The 22,470-nt window shown below is 37.7% G+C and overlaps 1 protein-coding gene across 4 annotated transcripts in view; it reads right to left on the reverse strand.

Moving 5' to 3' along the window:
* The window catches only part of YTHDF3 (YTH N6-methyladenosine RNA binding protein F3), a 43,374-nt gene that overhangs the window by 16,302 nt on the left and 4,602 nt on the right, over positions 1-22,470 (reverse strand). For 3 of the 4 annotated variants that reach the window (XM_073331028.1, XM_073331025.1, XM_073331026.1), the window contains 2 exons: positions 16,654-16,739; positions 12,147-13,742 (listed from right to left, as the gene is read on the reverse strand). In XM_073331028.1, the coding sequence (XP_073187129.1) occupies positions 12,147-13,724 (1,578 nt within the window). In that variant the 5' untranslated portion in view covers positions 13,725-13,742; positions 16,654-16,739. Of the gene's footprint in view, positions 1-629; positions 7,814-12,146; positions 13,743-16,653; positions 16,740-22,470 lie in introns of those variants that run through there. The other variant, XM_073331027.1, reaches the window with a different exon arrangement.

A 22,470-nucleotide genomic window follows, 5' to 3' on the forward strand; every position in this document is an offset into this window, starting at 1 on the left:
GCGATCAATTTCAGCACAGTTTTATCTTTCATTTACTCCACTTTTTAAAAAAAACAAAAAAACACACACAGCTACAGGTAACTTTCCAGGTGTGATCCAAATGTTAATTGATGCAGTGTTGCTTTACTACATCTGCAAATAGCTAGTGTATGTGCATCTGCTGTTGCTCAAATCTTTGCCACGCAGAAACTGAGCAAAATTAATAAGACCCCGGCCAGATTCACTGATACTAAATCAGAACCCTCTGAGACAGCAGTAAAATAAAAATAATCAATTTCATGCTTCTGTGCTGGGGAAAGCAATAAGCAGCAGCCACAGCCAATGGTGTTTAATAGGAAGGACCTCCCAAACAGTGTCCACAAAGAATTTCTCAAATAGCACATACTTACTTCATTGTCATTTAGAATACAATTAGACAAATCAACATGAAAATTTACAGTACTAATATTTATTCTGATAGAGACTGATGTAACTGCAGATGTGCAATAAACATATTGTATTCATGATAACAATGTTACCAAAAGTTTTAATTTAAGCCAAAGCTTGTAACTGAGAAGTTTGGCTGATGGACACAAGATTCAGCACAGCCACCACACCACCAAAGTTTAAACACATACAGCTGGCCTCTGGGAATTCAGCTCTAAAAATCCATTGTGAACTCAACAAAAGCACAGTACACTATGTGATCAAAAGCAATCCTCTGCAGTACACATCTTGTCAAGCACCACTGAATAAAATTCTAAAGTTTGTAAGAAGCCATTTTTGAGATATGGCTTGCTTGAAACCAAAGCATTTTTCAAAATTGAAATCCACCTAATTTTCCAAAATACCATATTTTAGTTATATTTCAGGTACAGCCTTAGCCATGATGCCTCCATAAGAGTTACGGGTTAACTCAGATACTACAATGGAGGCTGTGTAAGTATATACATAGAAAGGGCTTACCATTTCCAGTTACTTATGAACACTTTCACCCGTATACTTTAAATCTATCTATAAGAAAAAAAGACTTTCCATCATGTCTGTCTTTTCACAGAAGCAGCTGGGAATTTTTTTTTTACATAAACAATTAATAATCAGAACAGATGCTGCAAGCTTAATTTTACACTAATGTATTCCTTGAATTAGAATACTGGAAAGTTAAAACATTTGTAGGTTGTAAAAGTTATGGAGCTACTTACTTATATTTTCTAATTATAAAGTATAATGCCAATTTATATTTGTTCTGTACTATGCATGCAAGTGTTTAGATTAAAAACTTTTTTTCCTGCATATTTTCCTACTGTACACTGATATGTAAACCTAGATTATATATTCTTTGCATGCATAGGCAAGTTAGTGCAGATGACTTGCTTAGAGAAACTTTCTTGGAAGAGTCAGCAGAATCAGGAAAAAAAACCCGCTTACAACATGCTTACCTGGAAAATATCCTACTGGCCCAAGAATAACTTAGATTTATTAAAACAATCCATATTCATAGTAAATCAGCTATTTTAGGAGTTGTGTGTATGAAGTTTTTATTCCTACCACTACACAAGTCCAAACTGTGCCAGAATGTAGTCTCATATTACTGACCCTAAAGCTGAAATGTTTTGCTTAGAGAGGGTTTTTTCCGGACCCACTAAAAACTTTCTAAAGCACCTTCTTGCAGATCAAAATATCTCATGCTTTGTTCCGTGTAGAGTTTTATTTTTAAAGTAAAAAACTAAAATAAATACTGGTTTTGTACCATGTTTATCTCCCACTATGTATAGCAGTTTTCCACATATGTGGAGATGATGTAATCTGGTGGATAGAAATGTGATTTATGATCTCTTTGCATTGCATGTGAGCCTGAAGCTAGGGTGGAAGAGTAGATAATCCCTCTGTTTCACTATCTGAGTTGCTCAAATGCCCTGTAACCTGAGTTGCTCAAATGCCCTGTAACCCCATAACCTCAGCCGTGCAGAACACAATGCCATCCACAGCCTCAGAAACAACTCTGACATCATAATCGAAAAGGCTGACAAAGGAAGTGCTGCCATCATCATGAATAGGTCGGAATATGAACAAGAGGCTGCTTGGCAGCTCTCCAACACCACTTTCTACAAGCCATTACCCTCTGATCCCACTGAGGGTTACCAAAAGAAACTACACCATTTGCTCAAGAAACTCCCTGAAAAAGCACAAGAACAAATCCGCACACACACACCCCTGGAACTCCGACCTGGGGCATTCTATCTGCTACCCAAGATCCATAAACCTGGAAATCCTGGGCGCCCCATCATCTCAGGCATTGGCACCATGACAGCAGGATTGTCTGGCTATGTAGACTCCCTCCTCAGGCCCTACGCTACCAGCACTCCCAGCTATCTTCGAGACACCACTGACTTCCTGAGGAAACTACAATCCATCGGTGATCTTCCTGAAAACACCATCCTGGCCACTATGGATCTAGAAGCCCTCTACACCAACATTCCACACAAAGATGGATTACAAGCCGTCAGGAACAGTATCCCTGATAATGTCATGGCAAACCTGGTAGCTGAACTTTGTGACTGTGTCTTCACCCATAACTATTTCACATTTCGGGACAACGTATACCTTCAAATCTGCGACACTGCTATGGGTACCCGCATGGCCCCACAGTCTGCCAACATTTTTATGGCTGACTTAGAACAATATCTATTCAGGGGACATCATCATAGGGCCTAATCAGCCACACTATCAGAAGCTCGTTCACCTGCACATCTACCTATGTGATATATGCCATCATGTGCCAGCAATGCCCCTCTGCCATGCACATCGTCATTGTCAAACTGGACAGTCTCTACGTAAAAGAATAAATGGACACAAATCAGATGTCAAGAATTAACATTCATAAACCAGTCGGAGAACACTTCAGTCTCTCTGGTCACTCGATTTCAGACCTAAAGGTCGCAATATTAGAACAAAAAGACTTCAAAAACAGACTCCAACGAGAGACTGCTGAATTGGAATTAATTTGCAAACTGGATACAATTAACTTAGGCTTGAATAGAGACTGGGAGTGGATGTGTCATTACACAAAGTAAAACTATTTCCCCATGTTTATTTCCCCCACTGCTCCTCAGACGTTCCTGTTAACTGCTGGAAATGGCCCACCTTGATCATCACTACAAAAGGTTTTCTCCTCCCCCGGCTGGTAATAGCTCATCTTAAGTGATCACTCTCCTTACAGTGTGTATGATAACACCCATTTTTTCATGTTCTGTGTGCACATAAATTTCCTCACTGTATTTTCCACTGAATGCATCCGATGAAGTGAGCTGTAGCTCACGAAAGCTTATGCTCAAATAAATTGGTTAGTCTATAAGGTGCCAATAGTACTCCTTTTCTTTTTTCAAATGCCATAGTGAAGACTGGGGCAATATAAGTACAGCTAGATAAGATTAGGTAATGTTCAGCTGGACCTTCCCATCTATTTGGAGCTGTGAAGCCTGAATATAGAATTTGGATTTGTGGTCTTATGGGAAATATTAGCAACTTCTTTGAGTTTACCAATATGGTGAGTTTTTAAACCCCTTTTGCAAGTAGTGTCTTGTTGGAAGGAACCAGAAGCCTTTATATTCTTAGAAGGTTTGAAGAATGTCTGCAAGCTACCTCTCCTGGAGAGTCGAATTCCGGAGAGAAAATTTCTGGTTGAAGACAATGACACCAGTGGCTACATCTCTTGGTGTAGAACTTGTTTCCACTCATTCATTGCAAGTGACAAAAGCTAGACAACTACTTATGTTCCACCCAGCGTCTGCTCTTAATACAGGTGGAACTATGAGAAAAAGAGGATGCAGCAGGGAGCAGAAAATGCCAAAGAAAAAACAGTTGCATGCTGTATGTGCGTGTTTTTAAGAGAGTTGTTCATATGATTGAGGTTAACTTCCGTACTTGTGTTTTTCTCCTGTAAGACACACTTTATTTAAGCCTTCTTTACTTAAAGTGCAGCCATCTTCTGACCATAACCACAGGTTGTAACATCACTGAGGAAATGATAGTCTCTCTCTCTTTCAGATTTAAGTATCTGGGCTAGAAATGTCGAATTCTGATATGCTACATTTCAGGTCAAATATCCTGCATCTGGGAATTTTATGGACCTGTCTACATATAGCACTGACGCATGGCTAGAAAGGGTTAAGCATCCTGCAAAATAACCCTCAAAAGACATGTGGGGAGACAATATTTGTCTTTTTGTGTATTTACATATATATGAGCAATGTAATCAACAGTTTCTGTGTATGCTTTATTCTGATATCATTTAAATTAATTGTACTGTGAATGGTGGAGGAACAAATGGCCTTATGTTAATTTGTACAGCTAAGTATCCATGATGGAACACCTTCAAAGTTATCCTAATTACCTTTTGTTCCCCGAGGAAATCCCAGCTTGTCAAAGACAGACATGAAATTGTACAAAAGATTCTTGGGCCTTGATTCTGTCATCTCAGATCTGCTTAGACTTCATCAGGGGAAGTTTGAGTTGCAAGACTGAGGTCCCAGTTATGCTGGTATGCCCTGAATATGAGAATTGGGGAATGTCTACACTACCCACATTACAGTGTGGCCGCAGCAGTGCTATGACGTGGGCAGTGTAGACATGCTTTATCTCCAGGGGAGAGCTCTCCTGGAGATAAAAAAAAACACGCCCAGAAGGAGCGATGATAGCTTTTGGGTAAGATCTGAAACATTCATTAACCTGGGTGATAATGTGTCCAATCCTTGGGATTGGTAGAACCTGTTCTTTTATGTGATGAAATAAGATTTACAGAAATTTATCATAATATTTGATGTAGGTACCTGGATGGAGGCCTGAGGCTGGATCACTTTAAGGGAACTGTGTTGTTTGGACTTCTGAGTAACCAGTAAGGTAATAAAGAAGATGTTTTATGCTGGCTTGGTGAATCTAAGTATTGAAATAGCCACCAACTTTATGGGGATTGTCTGCCCCATTCTTTGCAGTTCACCCTAATTGAGTGACCATAGCTGGCTCCCCACCGAGACCCCAGTCACAAGCACCTACAACAACTGTGTCCCAACACTGACTGCAGGTCTGGGCACTACATTAATGTAAGTAACCAGCTGTGTTCCTGGCTTACCTATTAGGGTTCCAACTTCCTGCAAACTCTTGTAACATTCCCAGTGAAACAAGAAAAAATTTAACTTCACCCAGAGGACTCCTCAAGCAACTGCTCAGCTGTTGCTTCTCCTCCAGAAAGGCAGTCCAGGCTGTAAAGGAAAATGCCAATGCTAGGAATTCTTGATAGAGCGGGTGACCACTTACTTTAATAGCTGGAAAAGGGAAAACAGCAACAAGACTATATCCTTTGGAGAAACTGCAGGCAAGCAATCCCCAAGAAATTCCTTTTATTGAACGGAACACTGGAAGTGGAGTCTTTTAGTTTGGGAACTAAAAAGCCCCTTTCTCCTCCACAGCCTCAACAAATTTGGTGTTTATGCAGTATTTTCTGACTTGAAGTACTGAAACAATTTCAGTTTACAGATGCTCCCTGGGTTACGCAAGACCCAACTTATGCAAATTCACACTTACGGAATTTTTTCCGTAAGCCAGAAATAAGATTTTCAAGTTGTGGAAATATTTGCGTAACGTACAGGTATACGTTTCAGACTTGCACAAAATTCGAGTTACACAAGGCTTTCCGGAATGGAACAATTGCATAAGTCGGGGGGTGTCTGTACTACCACCCTGTTTTGTTAATATTCTATAATCACTTGGATCCAATATCAGGGTTTTCTACTGCACACTGGTAATGAAATTAGTATTCCCCCCAAAAGTTACTTTAAAAAGCTCAGATTTTACACTGTGCAGCAAGGAAGAGCAATTGAAGATTACAGGGTAAAAGCCACTATCAGATGTTAGAAAACAAAAGATACATGATGGACTATCTGATTTAGGGTTAGGAAGATAAAACTTGAGAGACATGATCTTAAGAGTACTTAGAAACATTGCTCAGAAAATATATTCATTTTAACAGTTGTGCCTTTTTATGCAAAGATTATTTCTGTTTTACTATCTATGTATTTGCTGATAAGTATTTACATGGCCACTACAGAAAATACATGACAACTCTTCTCAAATGGTGCAATTAAATTTTTTGAAATTTGTCCTCGTCTCAAAAATTGCCAGTTTTAGAAACATCTTTACCACTTTCAGTCGGAAGTCTGTCCCCAAGTGTTCTATTTTCTGAATTGTTTGTATAAATGCACAAGATTTTATACAATATTGAACAGTACAAATAAATAATTAAAAAGGCCTCAGATGATTTCACATTACTGCTGACAGATCGCATATGAGAAAGATAATTTTTACAAAATTTTACATATGTACAATAATTATTGTACATATGTAAAATTTAAAAGCAAAATCTGTTTCCACCTTTAATGTTTGCTACCTTGCCCATAATGGAGTAATGTCAAATAATGCTAAAATGTAATACATCGAAAGGGGATTTATTCAAATTAATTTAGAGATGGCAAATAATCACTTAAAAACTTTACTAAACATAGGTATTTCAAAAGATTACTTTCATCCTGGTCAGATAAAACTGCGTGCACTTCAATAGAGATACTGCCATATTTTAATAGAACAAAGTCAAGTCCTATTTGAAATTAATTATTGATCATCCCAAATTGTTAGATTAAACTTTTAAAACCAATTATTCTAAAATAAGTTAGTTGGAACAGTCAGTTATAAAGGTAATTAAATCCATAAATAATTTGCTCTGTTCAGATAATTGACTAAGGAAATTTGTTATTACATATGCACAATAAAATCCTAATTGAACTTCAAGAAATTGCAACTGACTACTGCTATTTAATGTATTTAATATTTTATTAACAGCAAAAAACAGCTTTTTTATGAACAGTACACACACTGTTAAAAAGAAACAAAGCAATTATCACAGCTGCTATAGAAAACAAGCATGTACTTAACCCATATAACATCCAGAATGTGTAGTTCTTACTGAATACACCAATTTAGGTATGATGAAAATAAAAATCTAGCCTGGCACTAGAAAGAAAAGGATTATCCAATTATCTATAAACAGCACACAGTTTCAGAGATATAAATTACTGCATTTCTGAAACGGTTCTCCAATTAAAAAAAGAAATGGACTGTATCATATATTTATAATTGAAAGATGAAAACAAAAAATAAAAGTTACGCCATAGAAAGAAAAAAATAATCTACCAATTTTAAGGCAAAATTCTATTTGCCCAGTTAAGTTAATGATCAAGAGTTTGGATCTTTTGGTAGCCAGTCTTATATTTTCATTAGACTTCCTACTATGTTTTAAATATACATTAAATCCATTTTAGCAATACTTCAAATGCATGTACGATGAAGAATTAGTGGGATAGTTATGCAGTTCTAAACTTGTTTCTAAATTGTCACATGTCTCCAACACTTTTGAGAGGACTGTGAAAATGAATGCAAAATATTACACACTTTTTATAAAAGCACCATGACAAATATTTAGTTCTTTGTTAGTTTTCTCTCAGTTAGCCTGTCACAGAAATACCATTGAGAAAATGCAACTAAATTATTTACCATACTAGAATTACATATGCCAGTATTTGAGCCATATGGATACTATATATTTCCTATTAAAGCCAACAACTTGGAAAATGTTAATTACACGAAATATATGCATAATCACACAACTGAATCCAGTCTATATTAAACTGTAGAACTTTGTGGTTTGGATTTTAAGTTGAGAGAGTACATAACATCACCGTACTGACAATCCAAGGTTCTTCCACTACATTTTATGGTTTTCTTTCTGTAATTAATGAAAAAAACAACACCATAACTAAGACCCATGGACTAAGGTCAGAAGGGACTACCATGATCATCTAGTTCAGGGGTAGTAAATAGGCAGACCGCAGACCAAATCCAGACCGCCAGATGCTTTTGAAAGGACCCCTAAATCTTTGTACTTACTTATTATTGTTATTTTTATTATTTTCTCTGGGGTCTGAACCTTCACAAAAAATAACTGACTACCCCGATCTAGTCTGACCTCCCGCACATTGCAGATCACAGAACCTCACCTATCCATGCCTGTAATAGATGCCTAACCTCTGAGTTACTGAAGTTCTCAAATCATGGTTTCAAGACTTCAAATTACAGAGAATCCACCATTTACACTAGTTTAAACCTGCAAGTGACCTGTGCCACGTGCTGTAGAGGAATACGAAAACCCCACAGGGTCTCTGCCAATCTGACCTGGGGGCAAATTCCTTCCCGACCCCAAATATGGTGATCAGTTAGACCCTGAGCATGTGGGCAAGACCCACCAACCACATAGCTGGGAAAGAATTCCTGAAGTAACTCCGGGCCCTCTTCACCTTTTTAATTTCCTCAGTTCTTAAAGCACTGGTTTTTGAATTACTAGCTCCTTTGATAAATGTGCCCACAAAGTAGTAACTCTCAAAATTATCAGTTTAAGCAAATACAATAAGGGCATGTCTACACTTGCCATTTAAAGTGGAAAAAGTCCCTTTTTTGTGCAAAAACCATGGGAGCGTCTACACTTGCCAATGACTTGTTGCAGTGCAACTCAGAAGTTTCACCTCAAAAAGAAAACCACCTCCACAAGAGGCATACAGCTCTTACCGGTGATGCATTTATGGTGATGTGCAAGTGAAGACATGTTCTTCCTGTTTACACAGTTTTTAGCCTTTGGAGGATATCCCACAGTGCCTAGGTGACCACTCTGGCCAGCAGCTCTGCTGCCAGGTAAACAGACATCCACCCTTCCCCTTTAAAGCCCAGGGAACTCTGAAACTCCCCTTCCTGTTTTCTTGGCAAGTGCTCACTTATCTGGCCAGGTGACAATGCCTGCTTCAGCGAGCAAATGATCCCCTGCCTGGAACAATGCTGAGCTACTGGAGCTTATCAGTGTTTGGGGAGAGGAAGCTGTGCAGGGACCCAGGATCGCCCCCCGCCCCCGCCACAAGACCCATCATCAAACGGGAGAGCGCTGCACTGTGGGATAGCTGCTCTAGACAGTGAAGTGCTACTAATGTAAACACTTTTTGATCCCTGAGGAATTAAGTACGTACACAAACCAGCGCTTCACTTGTGAAACTTAGGGCTTGGCTACACCGAGAAGTTGTCGACAAAACATTTTGTCTTTCACCGGTACTTAAAAAAGCCCTCCTGAAAAAGAAAAGTTTTGCAGACACAAGCGACAGTGTGAACTAGGCTTTGTCAGCAGGTGTGCTCTCCTGCCGACAAAGCTAATGCCGCTTGCGGGGCTGGAAGTATTTTGTCAGTAAAAGTGCTGGCAAAGTATCAACAAAGAGCGTTTACACACACTGACTTTCAGTGACAAGGCTGCATGGTGTAGACAAGCCCTTACAGCGCAAAAACTCTACAAGTGTAGACATACCCTAAATTAAATGTATATTAGGGCACCAAAAGAAAAACAAACCGAATGTGTCAGAAACTTGGTAACCCCCCTCGATAAACAGAACATAAATCTTTCAGAAACTGTAAAAGAATGCCCTAAAGAGATGATAAAGTCTACAGATATATAAATCTGACAAAATTTTCACTGTATTAATCTCAATTGATAATCCATTTAAGTAAATTTCACGGAATTAGTAAAATGTGCATTTCTCCCCCTTTAAATTTAATATACACTAAAAATTAAACATTTAAAGGCTGTCTCACCTTCTCTATCTTCTATCAACCTTTAAACCACCTTCTAGTGACAGCCAACTGCAGAGGCATGCAATATATCTATGTACTGATCTCAAATAAAAATACGCACCTCTGGCCCACCAAAACTGGCAACCCAGAGAGACTCATCCAGCCCACCAGATCATTTTATTTGGCCTGCTTATAGGCAGAGTTGCAGTCCCAGAACAATTTTTTTTTAAGACCGAGGCCAGGTCTAAACTAAAAAGTTAGGTTGACTCAGCTGCATCACTCAGGGGTGTGAAAAATGCACACCTCTGACCAACGTAGTTAAGCTAATCTAACACCCAATGTGGACAGTGACAAGTCAATAGAAGAATTCTTCCATCGACCTCACTATTGCCTCTCAAAAAGGTGGATTACCTATGCCTGTGAGGGAGGTTCTACATAGTATAGCGTTTACACTGAAGCACTATAGCGGTGTTTTAAAGTTTAAAACTTTCATTATGAAAAAATAGTTTGTACTCTTCTTGTTGTAAAATAATAGTTCCAAACATTACATTCATATAAGTCAATACAATTTTGTGTGTCTTTACACTATTACAGTGCCTCTGCAATCACTCAGCTATGGTAAGGAGAACTAGAGTGAAATTAACAAGACAACAGTTGGACTACTGCTATTTCAGAAACATATGGGTAGCACTGGAACTGTCAAGAATCATGCCAATTTCAAGATGAACCTGATGGATAAAGCAGTAGCAAAAGAAACAAACAATTGTACTATTCACCAGAGAGGAAGACAGAACAGAGGTTAGGTAGAAAGCACTGTAGTAGAGGCCCCCTTCTGACAGCAGCTTGGAGGCCACTGAAGAGGGGAAGGTAGAGGTATTAATTTCATATTTAAATGGAAATCCTCCTTCACAGCTACCAGGAAGCCCTTGAAGTGGACAAAAAGATAAGAGTACTAGGCAGCCAGTATGAGGTGATGCATCAAGAACTCCTAGTAGCCAGGGACAGATACAAAAGACTGAGCCCCTTGAGCAAGGTGCAGAGAATACCTTGGTATAAATTCCAGGACCCTCATTTTACCGAGCAGCTCGTGGTGGCAAAAAGAGTTAAGGCTTCAAACCAGAGTGAAGTCTGGGGACTTTGCTGATGCAGGCTCTTCACAGTCTTTCCAGATTCTTGCACCCATCCCTGCAATATCTGAGCACATGAGCTAACAGGCTTATAGTAGTATTCTGACTAGTAGATCTGGTAAATTTTTCAAGCCATCAAATGAACCTTCCATAAATCCAACTACTACTCAGCTTTGACAGAGGAAAATAAGTCTAGCACAACTGGACTGCGAGGACCAGCAGTAAATTTAAAAAAAAAAAAAAAAAAAAAAATCAATGCAAGGGAAAGAATCTTTCCTAAAAATGCAAAAACAGAAATACCTAGTAGGGCAAAGGGGGTGGGAGGGAGGAAAGACAGGAAAGACAAAAGCAGGTGAACACCATAAAGCAACTTTAAGAGGAAAATTTATATTTAATATTTTTCAAGTAAATTTTCTGAAATTCTGACACCATGAATAAAAGCACAATTTTTAGAAATTTTCCCCAATGAAATTATATTGCTGCAGGCACATATTTCTTCTACAGACAACACAAGCATTGGCCTGCTATACCCAGGGTTATGAGTTCAGTCCTTGAGGAGGCCATTTGGGATCTGGGGCAAAAATTGGGGATTGGTCCTGCTTTGAGCAGGGGGTTGGACTAGATGACCTCCTGAGGTCCCTTCCAACTCTGGTATTCTATGATAAGTTGATATATTTGAGACAACATTACTATTAAAGAGCCACTATTTCTAACACTGTAAAGGTGATCACTGTGCTGCTTACACATTTTAAAACTTTAAAAACTAAGACAGACAACACAAACTGACCTAAGCACAAATTTTCAGATTAGTATTCTGTTAGAATCTTGATTTAAAAAAAAATAAATCATATTTTACTTGAGAATTATCTGTTACAGAATTCAATACCTTTATTTTCCTTGTAATTCAATGACCTAAATTGATTGTGGCACATCTAATTTCAATAAGGCACTAAAAGTTGTCAAAAAATTGTTAACATTGCACTAAAAATGAGACTCCATTAGGAATGTTATATTACACTGAAAGTTTTTTTCACTTTGTAACAATAAGTAAAACATTTTAAACATCTTCTTACACATAAACTTAGGTTAGGATTGTTCTGTTCATGTTAATCCACAAATAAGTTTGGTTTAGCCACAAGAATTAAAACAATCTAAATAGTAGGAGCCAGTTACATCAACTACCAAAGAACTATAACCAGCTTCGAACAAAGTAGCATTACTTTCTGCTTCAATGTATACTGCACACTGAGTTGTAAGAAATAACTAGCTTAAAAAAAAAAATCACAAAGAAACTACAGGAAAAATTACTATATGATATTGGATTCTTACCCTACGCATGGCTTCCTCCTCCTCCTGACGCTTTTCATAGTGTGCAAAGTCATCAAAGATTGAGGTGGTATGCTTGAAAGTAGCAATTATTTTAAGCACTTGCTTAGCTTTTTCTAGGGGTACCTCTTGAGTGTCCCTCGAATTGGTAACCGGTTTGTTGTCATTGTTTTCCAAACGAATGTGCCGCAGCTGGTTATTGGGAACGTCTTTGACAAAGATCCACTTAACATCAAACTTCCCCTTCCACTTATCCTGAGACCAGACTCCAGCATATGCATTGTAGTCCACAACAGACTTCATCTCAGCCACTCCACAAAAATGTCCACTGCCATTCACACTGAAGAGTAAATAGAGTGGACCTTTTCCATTCAGGGAACGGTAAGCAGCATCCAAGCGTTTATTACCATGTTCAGTACTACACCAGATAGAGTATTTAATGGAGCGGTGTATATCGTCCTCCGAATAGCTTTTGATTATAAACACACGTCCATTCTTCAGATTCCAATCAAAGTCTTTGGGATTATAGTTGTTTATGGCCTTTAGTTTCTCCAGTACTGGGTGCACCTCTATACCGGGTGAAGAGCTGACAGGTACAACACCTAAGCCAAAGTTTTCGCTGCCAGCTCCTCCATTGTTCTGGCTGAAGCCCACGCCCCTGTTACGAGGAGCTACCCAGCGGTTTTGCAGCTGCTGTTGCTGCTGCAACTGGTGAGGCTGGGACTGCTGCTGAGGTCCTTGTTGCTGCTGTGGTTGTGGTGGCTGAGACTGCTGTTGAGGCAGTTGGCTTTGCACCAATGGTGGTGGTTGAATTAATGGCTGAGGCTGCTGTATTATAGTCTGAGGAGGCAGTATTGGCTGGGAAGGGGGTGCTTTTACCACCGACCCTTTGTCATCCCAAGTTCCAATGTTCATGTTGTGTTTTATAGGAGGTGGTGGTACAGCAGGGCCCCCAATTCCCACATTACCCTTAGGCTTGAGTTTCGGCTGAGGTTTAGCAGGCTTCCTAGCAATGGCAGCCCATGAGGTTGGTTTAGGTGCTGAACTGCTAACTGGGGGCACACTATTTGCTGCAATGCTGGTCATACCTGTACTGCTCAGAGCTGAACCTACAGTTTTTGTCACAGCAGCTGTCATATCCCCACCAATTTTCAATCCCGTCATGCCTTGCTCAATGCTGCTAATCCCAGGCACCTTGCTCAGAGTATCATTGCCAAATCCAGCCTGTCCATCTGCTATGGCTCTACCAAGAGAGCTAGGTGGATAGCCATAGCTGCTGCTATAAGCAGAGCTTTGTGTTGATTGTCCCTGAGATCCACTTGTCCCCCATGTAGAGAAATCTGCATTCCCAGGAAAAAAATTAAATCCATGCTGACCAAGGAATGGAGGGGTATTTCCCAAAGCCCCAGGTTGACTAAACACACCATCAGGTATATAGTGATGTTCACCATTGCTCATCTGTCCATAGGTTGTCAAGTATGGCATTGGAGGGTCACCTGCAGTGGACCATGCTGCTTCACTTAGAGAATATGGAAATCCAATGGATGGAGCATAATAACTAGGCATGTATGGGTCTGACATTGGTGGATAGCTGTTACTCTGCAAGAAAATAAAGTAAAATCAGCAGTGGAACTTTCCATCATCAACATAATTCAAGAGAAAATGGCAGGCATCAGACAACAAATGTTGATGCTCTGTTTACAGCATTCCCTTTTACTTTTCCTTTAAGGCTACAGAAATCTCAAAACACATTTTTATCTGAGAATATCGAAGCCCTTGAGCTCCACACGTATCAAGTCTCTTTTTTCAAAGTTGATTTTAGTGTAAATCCACCTTTTCCTCTAGTAAAAAACTGCATACAGTAAAACCTCAGAGTTATGAACACCTCTCAGAAATGGAGGTTGTTCATAACTCTGAACAAATCATAGTTGTTCTTACAAACGTTTACAACTGAACATTGACTTAATATAACTTTGAAGCTTTAATATACAGAAGAAAAATGCTGCTTTTAATCTTAATTTAAATGAAAAAAGCACAGTTTCCGTACCTTGTCCAATCATTTTTTAAACTTCTCTTTTTTTAGTACTTTACGTTTAACCCAGTACTGTACTGTATTTGCTTTTTTTTCCCCTGTCTCTGTTGCTGCCAGATTGCGTACTTCCATTTCCAAATGAGGTGGTTGACCAGTCGGTTCATAACTCTGATGTTCAAAACTCTGAGGTTCTACTGTACATAATATCAACCAGAGTATTAACTGTCATCCTAAAGGCTACCATGGGTATGTTGATGTTAACCTTTAATTATAAATAGGTATGGAAGGATGAGATTTTTTTATTGGTAAATGTCGGTAAGCACTGATTTCACTGTGTACATACAAGTCAACAAAAAAAATCCTTTTGATAACAGAAATTTACAAATAAGCAAAGGAAAAAAAATGCTGCTTGAGAACTTAAGAGTTTGATTTAAGGATATTTATATATTTTGACATGTGATGTTGACAGTGTTTGTTTTAATGGTTATTATGTTTTAACCTTTTGAATCTCAACATCTAGTGTCATTAAATAGTATGATCCTACCAGGGTCTGACCCTCCCAATAATATCCCATATCTAAAAAAAATGCTTAAAAAAAAAAAACCACTGGTATCTGTCAATTTGAAAAAAACAAAACTGAATTCTGCCATACCTAGCTATAGACTGATAAAGAACTTTAGAAATGTAGTGCTTAATATATTAAGCAAGATTAAAGATACTCAAGCGTGAAGAAGAATCTATTCAACTAACATGAAGTAGAACTTCAGTAGAGATGGAAATGCTACATGCAATTGCTGAGAGACTATTATAACATAAGTACATACAACTAATGTAACAAGATGTGAGTTTTGCGAATTGTATTTGTTATAAGCAGCTCTTTCTTCAAATACAAACCCATTCTCAATATTATATATTACTTAGATACATGTGAAACCATTTAACATTTTTCCTAAAATCCAACTGGTAGCAAAAGAGATCTCAGAATATTCAGTGTTTTACCAACTAACACCTTAAGTAACACATTTAACAGAAAGCAATAAATTATGACAAGGTGTGAATTCCAACATGAATCCAAATATTGGACATTCCAAGGCCTAGTCATGTGTTGCTGCACTTTAAAAAAAAATTAGAAACGCTTAAAATAATTAAGTTTACTGTGTTTTAGAAAATAAGTTTCAAACAAGGGCCTTATCCAATCCTTAGAATTAGAATCATGCTAGCTATAACTAAACAGAAACAGAAGGGTATTTTCAGTAAACATCTACATTATGTATACCATCTAAATTTAAAAAGTTCAAACCTGAGCATGCCATTATACCACCAAATCAAATTCATTCTCAACAGCAAAGGGACTAAACTAAGGTATTTTTAAAATAAAAAGTAGCTCAAGAAATTAGTAAATAAGACAACATAATTTGTAAATATGACTGCAGTTTTCTTATATTTGTTTCTTGCTGAGGTTCTCATTACTATTAAAATGAAAGTATTTTCAGTGCTTCATTGGAGGACAGCAGGATAAGAGATTATAAAAACTACTCATGTATCTCATAAAAACAGCCCCACAATATTTAAGAGTGGATAACATCAAACATATGATTCAATTCAATTGTCTAGAGAAGTAATGCAGAATTTGCATACTGTGTTCACTCCTAGAGCCCAGGGCTTATGGAATAAAAGTTCTCAGGAAGCAAAGCATTCAGCCCTTTGAAAGGTATAGCTCAAGTCACTTTAAAGATTCCCTGCAGATGACTCAAGTGGCACTGATTGGTTTGCAAAGATGGCACTTCCCATCTTCCTCCCACAGAAGACAGCCCAGTATTATAACATCAAAGCAGATGGGCAGGCAAGGAAAATCCCCAAAGTCATTACAATCACCTTCATTCCCTCCTCTCTTCCAAAAAGAGTATTCTGGAAGTTTCAGGTTTATCTTAATTATTGAATTAAATGTTTCAATAAAAACTGAATTTAGTATTATGAAAGATGGAGGATCCACAGCTTCAGAAAGTGAAGTCATCCATTTACTGGCAGAAAACTTACACAACAGGCAATATTAAACTTCAGGGGAATGGATTATGCTATCAATCATGTATTAACAACTCCCGTGGACTTCTGTGGAAATCATGTGTATACAATTACTACTACATAGGAACCCAGGAACTATTGTCTCAACGATATAGCAGGGGTATACTGAACTCACTTAAAGTTAGAAGGCAAAAAAGTCCTTTGAAAGTATAATTCTGATTCTAGAATGCATACATATAGAACTGATTAAACTTAATTCCATCCTTTACTTGAAGTGTCACAAGAATGTTACTATTAAAAAGAGGACATGTAGACCCATTACATGCTAAGCATTAAGTTATATTTCAAATATGCAAGCAGATACATAGTAAACTTTCTTAGTTTGGTGTAAGATAAGGAAATCTTAGCTAGACAATTAAATTCTGAATATACGTCAAAATAGCAACGAATGCTCACCTGATTTGTCTGGCTACTTAGATATGGCTCAAAGTCATCATCATTTACTGCATCCTTTTGATGAATCGAACCGTTTTGTACTGAAACTGAAAAGCGAGCTTGTATTAGGCACTCTTTTAGAATTATTGTGTTGTAATTTTAATTCAAAACAAAAACCAGTTCAGTCTTAACTACTAAATTGTCATATGTACGGTGAACTGCCTATTCTCCTGGGTTCTTCTGAGAAACAGAACATCTTGTATTGATTCAATTACCAGGACTTTGTCACATTTGAGATCTCATAAGTGTTTAAAAGCCAGTACATTATATTTCTCCTTGTGAGAGACCACCATCTAAAGCCTAGGCTATTGAATCAAATGAGGTAACAAATTTTGATGACAGATAAATACATACAGTCTTCACAAAAGCACTGCAAATAAGCTTCGCTTGTAAAATTTCAAGATAATCATTTCATTAAACAACTATATATGTTATAAAGTACTTGTTACAAGTAATCAGGCAGACAGGTTCTCTTCTATTTAATCCTACACTGCATTGTTGCATCAATTTTAATGAGTGCTTAGATGACAGTTGTTGTTAGAAAGTAATCCAATGAAGAAACAACAGTGTTTTACAGCTCAGCTCAAGCTTTACAAATACTTGTTAGAAAAGGAAAACTTATGTTTCATGAATGACAGAGGTCTGATGGTTTACAATTCACTTTTTTCTGTGATAAAGAACCTGCAGACACACTCACTTGGCATAATTTCACAGTGCAGGACTGTGTCAGAGCAAAACCATTTTTCCTGCAGTCATAAGAGGGAAAAAAATCAAACAAATAAATTCAGCATTGTCATCTGCAGAAAACCTGTACAATGAAGAACAAACCAAACTACCGTGTCACAGCTCAGTCTATAACACTACTACATTGCTTAACTGTTGAAATGTCCTGTTTCTCAGAGCTTCCCATTTATACTACTATGGTCATAGTGCTATTTCCACTTTTTTTTTTTGTTTTGAGAAATCTGAGTTCATTAATATAGCTATGTTACTTTCACTGCAAGAGGAAATTTGCCATACCAAGTTTGTATAACAGTTTTAAAAACTATGTTTACTGAGTACTCATTATGCTATACATTATACAAAGGCATAGGAAGGCAAGTTCCATGACCTCAAGAAGTTCACAATCTAAGGGCAAAATCCTGTAGGGAAACACATGAATATTTCGGAGGAATGAATACATTTCCCAGTTCCTCCCAGCCATCAACAGCTTGGAACCAGTGCAAAGTGAGTGGCTCAACAGGCGGATGGGAAATTCATGCAAATGAGCTTCTTACCCACCCCCTTTGGCTCCTACTCCTCTATCCCCTGCAACCTTGTAGTAACACTTGCAACGAGAGAGGAGAAAGAAGCAGGAGTTGAGTCCCTGAAGTGATGTTACCCTCCCTCCCCCCACACTTCCTGCTACCAATTGGGATACCTTTCTCCTCTTTCCTCTGGGATACCCTAGAATCAGAAGGGTGAAACACACGACCACAATATCACCAGTCTCTCCCTCACAAATTCCAGATTGTTCTAATTTTTTTAGTATTTTATTTAGAAACAACAAATATTATGAAGTTTCCACCACTTCCAATGGGAGACAAGTCTAGAGCCTAATACTTTCTTTGCTCTTTCTTTTTCAAGCTATCACTTGGGATTTCCATGTGAAAGGTGGGCAGACCTTCCATGACACTCCACAGCTGCATTATATAGCATATCTGCTTGCTTCACAACACCAAAGCACGATATTTACGCACAACACTTCTCCAATGTTATACCCAAGGATAGAGTTACATCCCATTCCCCAGATAGGGTACGGAGGCTACCTAACATATAACACAGTCACTCTCAAGTGGATGGGAACTGGAGCAAGTATCCCTCTTCACGATACCAATACCACTTTCCAAGCAGATTCAAATTGTCTTGACACAGCTTTGGTTGAGCTCCATGCAAACAGAATATGGACCTAAATTAGACAAGCCGGACAATATTACAACAGATAACTGACCAGTCTCAAAGCTGTGTGGGTGCTTTCCTAAAAGCAATTATTTTTATAATTATCTACCATTGATAGACTTAGTGAAAGAAAGGTGTTTTAAGGTTGTCATGTGGTACACTATGGAAGAGGAAGTTCCAAGCATAAAGAAAGGAATTTTTGTCAAGTTGGAGTCAGAAAGGAGAGCTGTTTTCCATGATTTCCCCCTTTTTGGCAAAAGCTTCTGAAGAGCATATACAGCCACGAAACTAATAAAGCTGAGGATTTACAACTAATGTTTAGTGAAAGCTACGAAGTTTAAGCCTGCAAACTAGTTGGTGCCTGTGCCCAATAATTTTGCAAAGTTTTCATAGTTTTTATGTAAGTAAAGCCCTAAAGAGACTCATCTTGGGGACAAATAACTATACTGTCAGTTGAACTACGATGACTAAGAAGCAGGAGTAATTTAACAATAGCTACGGTTCTGAAAAATATATAGCAAAAACAAACTACTCTAACAGTTCCAAAAGGAACTGACAATTCATATCCTACAACAGGGCTTCAGCAATAACACTGAGCACATCTTCACTAGTTACAAAATAAAAAGTTAACAAGTTTGTCTCTTGTATTTCTTCAACAATCAAGGGAGTCAACATCAAAACCCCTGATGCTATAATGGTTTATAAAGACATATTATGATACAGCAGCCAAATATTTATGACCATTACAAACGGGAGGCGATAAGTGAAGAACAAGTTATCTAATGTAGAAATATTTAAGTTTAAAAATTAACCTTAAGCAAAACAAATATTTAAAAGAATTTTCCCAAAAATAGATGGCTTGAATCATGAGCTAACAAAAAATCTAAAATAGACATACTCCAGATTAAACCAAGTCTGTAGACAATGAGAACATTTCGATAACCTAAAGAGTTCATTCCTTCTTGTGTTCAGCTGACACACAGGGACAGTACTCCACAAGTCTTGCTGATGTCATTTAGAAGGAAGGGTTCATTGCCTGATCCTAGCTAAATGGTATGGAAGGCACAACAATTTTCAGGTACAATCTTTATAAAGAAACAAAGTATACTGAGAAACAAATTCCTCAAAAAACATACTATAAAAATAGTTGGAGAAATTAGATGTGTCACATCTCCAGAACAGAATCCTTCTATTACGTGTAATTCACTTATAACATCTGCATAACATCTGAATGTACAGAAAGGACATTTACTGGTTTCAGAGGTATTAAGGATAAATCAAACCACTGAAAACAGATTTGGCCAATCATTAATTCCTAGCTCAGATTTATTTTTAAAAAGTGGTTGCCTTCTTTCTGTTGGTATCGATAATCTAAACCACAATGAGACCAAATAGTTCTGGATTGCCACACTGTCAATTTCCTAGTGATGAAGAATTCCAGCCCTGCAAATGTTTTATTTAGGCTCTTTGCTTTAACTTGAACTGGCTTATTATTAAAAAAAACACACACACAACATAATACAGCACCACACATTTAGTCAGTACTTTTCAAACAGAGCCTACTTCACTTTCACCTTGCTTAAAATATTAACTGGTAATTAACCAACAATTCCCAAAAGCGCCATTACCTTAATGTTACCCTGAAAATAAAATTCTGTTGTCTACTTCTGTAAATAATTAGTCAATCTACTGACTAATCAAATTTACAGTATATTCTCTTTACTATCATTTTGCATTGAATGAAAATTTGTAGCAAAATATTCACGTGTCCTTTTTCACAAGTGATGGACAGAAAAATGTAAGAATGAAATTTGCATTTGTGATGAATGGCTAGAAAGGGTTAAACATCCTGCAAAATAAACAACCCTCAAAAGACATGTGGGGAGATAATGTTTGTGTTTTTGTGTATTTACATATGTATGAGTAGGGCTGACAATGTAATCAACCGTCCCTGTCTATGCTGTATTCTGATAATTCAGGTTGCAGAGTGGTAGCCAGAAATCAAAAAGAACATCCTAGCATTAAAATGAATTGTAAACACTCGATATCTCTATATACATCTCCCTCTGAAAGGTATAGCAAATAATCTGTGAAAGGTGGAGGAACAAGCAAATTGCCTTATGTTAATTCTGTAGCTAAGTACCAGTGATAGACTTCATTCAAAGTCATCCTAATTACTTTTTGTTCCCGGAGGAACTCCCAACTTGTCAAAGAGGACATGCAATTGTATAAAAATTCCTTGGGTCCTGATTTTGTCATCTCAGATCTGCTTAAGCTTCATCAGAGGAAGTCTGAGTCACAAGACTGAGGTCCCAGTTATGCTGGTACGCCCTGAATAGGAGATTTGGACATTGGACTATAACCTTTGAACTGAATTCTAAAGGAACTCTTTGCAACTATAAAGCTCATCATCTCTGCTATGAATCTAAACCTCAATGAAATGAACTCACGTCTGTATGTGCATTGATCTTGTACCCATTCTCTCTCTTGTTTTTTAATAAATTTTAGTTTAGTTAATAAGAATTGGCTGTAGTGTGTATTTGGGTAAGATCTGAAACAGTCATTAAACTGGGAGGTAATGTGTCCAACCCTTTATGTTTGGTAGAACCTTTTCTTTTATATGATGAAATAACACTTTCAGAAATCACCACATTTGACTTAGGCACCTGGACGGAGGCCTGAGGCTGGATCACTTTAAGGGAACTGTGTTGTTCGGACTTCTGAGTAACAGTAAGGTAATGAAGAAGCTGTTTTATGTTGGCTTGGTAAATGTAAGTATTGGAATATCCATGCGCTTTATGGGGATTGTCTGCCCCATTCTTTGCAGTTCACCCTAATTGAGTGACCTCAGCTGGCCCCCAGTCACAGCATTCAAAGAGTGAAGCTGATTTTTCTTGACTAATGTGCAAAATACTCAATAAAACAGCCTATTAAGCTGCCATTCCTATGCTTCATTCTAGCTGGAGACCTCACAGTTAAATTTAACAGTTTGATTTCAGGTAAGAAAACATAATACAGTGGAAGATGATAGGAAAGTACTAACATCTGCATGTCTTGTAATTCTAATACTTCTCAATCTGCATGTTTTGATGTAAGTGTTTTGGGAAAATTAATAATCAAACACTTTCATAAGAAAATGCTCCTTTTTATAGGTCCAAGCCTATTCCAACCAAAAGCTCTCTTAGTAATGTCTAAGAGTTGACAGTTGTAACAGACAAAACCTTCAGAGAAACGTATATTATTCATTCAATTCTTGCAGCAATTCTTGGCTCTTTCACATAAACCCCGAATTATATATTATATATTACTACTCTGGATCTCTACTTTTGGTTTCCATAGTGTCTATGTTCCCTCAATTTATAATTAATTGTCAGTAACATGTCGGAAAAGAAGTCTCACAAGACCACATAATTTAGTTACTTTAACAATATTGTTTAAGGTATTTTACATTTTCAATGTTAACTGCTCTCATACAATATCTTACTACTGTTCCTACTTATCCACTTATACCTTACTGCATACTTCCTTCCCGTCTGCCAAAGATGCCACCCACAACTACCCTTTTTTCCCCCCATTTTCTTCCATGTATGGAAACATATATATTCCCCAAACTAGTCTGTCAGCTCACTACTCTATCCTGCTTCAAAGACCACTTCAAACAGGAACCCTATCATGACCCCTGCAGATTACCAACTGTTAATGTACAGCCAAGTAGGGACTACCAATATTTACTTTATTTATACACATAAAATAAGTAAAGTCTCTGAATGACTCAAAACCATCTAATTGTGTATATTAACTAGTCTATGTAACCAAGCACTCCTATCACTGTTCCCTTCA

Source organism: Lepidochelys kempii, chromosome 2 (genome assembly GCF_965140265.1).
Source record: "Lepidochelys kempii isolate rLepKem1 chromosome 2, rLepKem1.hap2, whole genome shotgun sequence".
Lineage (NCBI taxonomy): Eukaryota > Metazoa > Chordata > Testudines > Cheloniidae > Lepidochelys > Lepidochelys kempii.